Source organism: Mus pahari, chromosome 3 (assembly GCF_900095145.1).
Source record: "Mus pahari chromosome 3, PAHARI_EIJ_v1.1, whole genome shotgun sequence".
Classification (NCBI taxonomy): Eukaryota; Metazoa; Chordata; class Mammalia; order Rodentia; family Muridae; genus Mus; species Mus pahari.
Genome location: NC_034592.1, coordinates 110,228,095 through 110,231,032, shown reverse-complemented (window position 1 = coordinate 110,231,032; position 2,938 = coordinate 110,228,095). Strand labels below are relative to the sequence as shown.

The following is a 2,938-nucleotide window of genomic DNA, read 5'->3' as shown; positions in this document are numbered from 1 at the left end:
AAAAAAAAAAAAAAAAAAAAAAAAAGGGCGACATGGTAAGACTTTTGTCTCAAAAAACAAAAACAAAGAATTTAAGTGAAAAGAGAGTAAAAAGAAAAGTGTGGGGGCTGACAAGATGGCTCAATGGGTAAGAGCACTGACTGCTCTTCCAAAGGTCCTGAGTTCAAATCCCACATGGTGGCTCACAACCACTCGCAATGAGATCTGACACCCTCTTCTGGTGAGTCTGAAGACAGCTACAGTGTAATCTTTAAAAAAGAAAGAAAGAAAGAAAGAAAGAAAGAAAGAAAGAAAGAAAGAAAGAAAGAAAGAAAGAAAGAAAGAAAAGTGTGGATCTAGGAAGATGAAGTTACATCTTCCCTGAAACAAAAGTATCCATGGAATAAAATAAAGTCTTCATGGAACAGAGAAGACAGACAGACAGACACAACCCTCCTAACCTCTACTCTTCCTCAACCTCCTCATCCCATCCTCCCTCTCAATGTTTACTGCACACAGCCCAGTGTGGTCAACTCTGGCGCTTGCCTGTGCTGGACCTCAGTAAGCACTCAGGGCCTGGCCAAGCACTGGCTAATACAATGCTATCTTCAAATCACACACCGAGTCACTAATTACAAGTTGCTAATGGGGGCTGCAGAGATGCCGCAGGGGAGAATACACACTGCTCTTGCAAAGGACAGGATTTGGTTCCTCACACCCACTCTGGTGGCTCACAATTGCCTAAAAGTCCAGCTCAAAAGTCACGCACTCTCTCTCCTGGACTCTGAGGGCATCTGCACTCATGTACACATGCCCCCGCCCCAACTTTGAAACAAATCTAAAAACAAAACAAAACTTAGAGGTAATACCGCATCTGGCTGGCTGTGCAGTTTCAAACTAATCCAAAAAAACAAACAAAACAAAAAAAAAACAAAACAAAAACAAAACAAAACTATATCCTATAAATTTTTCAGAGCAGTGGCAGAGGCAGATGGCTCAATGTGTAAAAAGCACAAAGTCAGGTGTGGTGAGGTGTACGTGTGATCCCTGCCCTGCTATGGTGAGACAGAACACCGCAGAAGCTCCCTGGCCAGCCTGCCCGAGTACACAGCACAGAAACAAACGTCAAGAGAGATCTCACGTACTAGGTGGAAGGTGAGGACTAAGACCCAAAGCTGTTCTCAAAAGCCTACACACGTGCCATGGGTCCGTGCATCCTCACACACCAGCACACACACATTCTCTCAGTATATACATGTACACACAAAATACTTACTTGCCCTCTCATACAAATTAGCAACAGAAAAGCATGAAGATCTGTTAAGTACACAAATAATGATTATGGGATGCGCAGCAAGCCCTGTTCCATACAGCATTTCCACACACCAGCTTCCAGTGAGAACACAAGCCCGTTTTAAACCTTTAAAGGCATCTTGTTTCTCTTCTCCTCGCTGCTGGCATTTACAGCGCTCTATAGTTATTTATGTTAAGTCTAAAATGGAAGATCAATTCTTAGAAAAGTATTTTGCTATTTCATTACTTAACGTATAGTTGCGCTTGATAAATACTTGCTGAAGAAAGTATGACACAATATTACGTTAAGACACTCCTCGTGGTGGCACACGCCTTTAATCCCAGCACTCGGGAGGCAGAGGCAGGTGGATTTCTGAGTTCAAGGCCAGCCTGGTCTACAGAGTGAGTTCCAGGACAGCCAGGGCTACACAGAGAAACCCTGTCTCGAAAAAACAAACAAACAAACAAACAAACAAACAAGACATACACTCCTTGAGGCTTTGAGTCAGTACTATACACAATACGTGGGAACTTAATAACTTCTATAATAACTACTAGTTTTCAAAGCGCGTCTTTGCCCAACCCGTTGGTCTAGACTAAACCTCAAGCTCTGCAAAGATTAACAGCCCGGGGGGGGGGGAGGGGGGGGCCTTTTTGGAGGAAGGGGGGGGGGGGGGGGAGTGAGGGTTCTGTCCGAGTACGGGATGCTTCCAAATAGAAGGAACTAAATTACAACTCAAGAGGGAGACGGGCAGTGGTGGCGGTGCACGCCTTTAATCCTAGCACTTGGGAGGCAGAGACAGGTGGATTTCTGAGTTCGAGACCAGCCTGGTCTACAGAGTGAGTTCCAGGACAGCCAGGGCTACACAGAGAAACCCTGTCTCGAACAAACAAAACAAAACAAAACAAAACGAAAACCTCAACAGGGAAGAGGAATTTCCTAGGAGCCCATAGCTCAGGCTTTAGGTCGCACTGGCTATTTTCACTCGATTGACAGCTCATGTAATCCTCAAAGCACCCCATGAGAAAACACGCGGAGGGTCTTCGGGCCTCCAAATCAGAAAGCCGGCCTCCCTGAGGTCGGTCGGTGCAGGCAGCTTGGGGCGGACGCCGGGCTGCGTCCATCCAGGCGACCGATGTCGCCGGCCCCGCCGCCCCACCCCATCCCGCCCTGCCGACCCCGCCGCATACGTGCTTGGACGAGAGCGCAGTGACGCCACGGATGAGGCCGCCCAGCCTGGAGAAGAAGGGTGCTCTGGAGGCCGCAGGTCCTCCCAGCTGGTTCTGCAGGAAGAGCCCCGGCAGTGCGGTCAGCGTCCTCTCCACCATGTCGCTCATCGCTGCCTCCCTACGAGGCTACTTCACGCTGACTCTCCCGGCCTCCGTAGTCACTTCCGGCGTTTTGAATAAGAAATCTTTATTCGCGCCGGAGCAGGACGAGCAGTATGAAGTTCCGGGAGACACCGCCTGGGGGCGCACGAGTCCGGGAGGAGAGCGGAGTTCTCTGGAGACATGAAGATCATTCTATTAGCGGTGAAATGTGTGTGCATGCATGATCTTGTATTTTCTAGACCCTCCCAAGTAAAAGGTTGATGAATTCGTGCCATTACCCCGTCCCAGCCTCCAAGTGCTGGGATTACAGACATGACCCACCGTCTTCTTTATA

The 2,938-nt window shown here is 48.2% G+C and overlaps 1 protein-coding gene across 1 annotated transcript in view; it reads right to left on the bottom strand.

Annotated features, from left to right (window-relative positions):
* Positions 1-2,632, bottom strand: part of Ap4e1 (adaptor related protein complex 4 subunit epsilon 1) — a 59,293-nt gene extending 56,661 nt beyond the window's left edge. Inside the window, exon 1 of the mRNA XM_021193717.2 lies at positions 2,464-2,632. Within this exon, the coding sequence (XP_021049376.1) occupies positions 2,464-2,610 (147 nt within the window). The 5' untranslated portion in view covers positions 2,611-2,632. The remainder of the gene's footprint in view (positions 1-2,463) is intronic.
* Between the last annotated feature and the right edge of the window lie 306 nt (positions 2,633-2,938).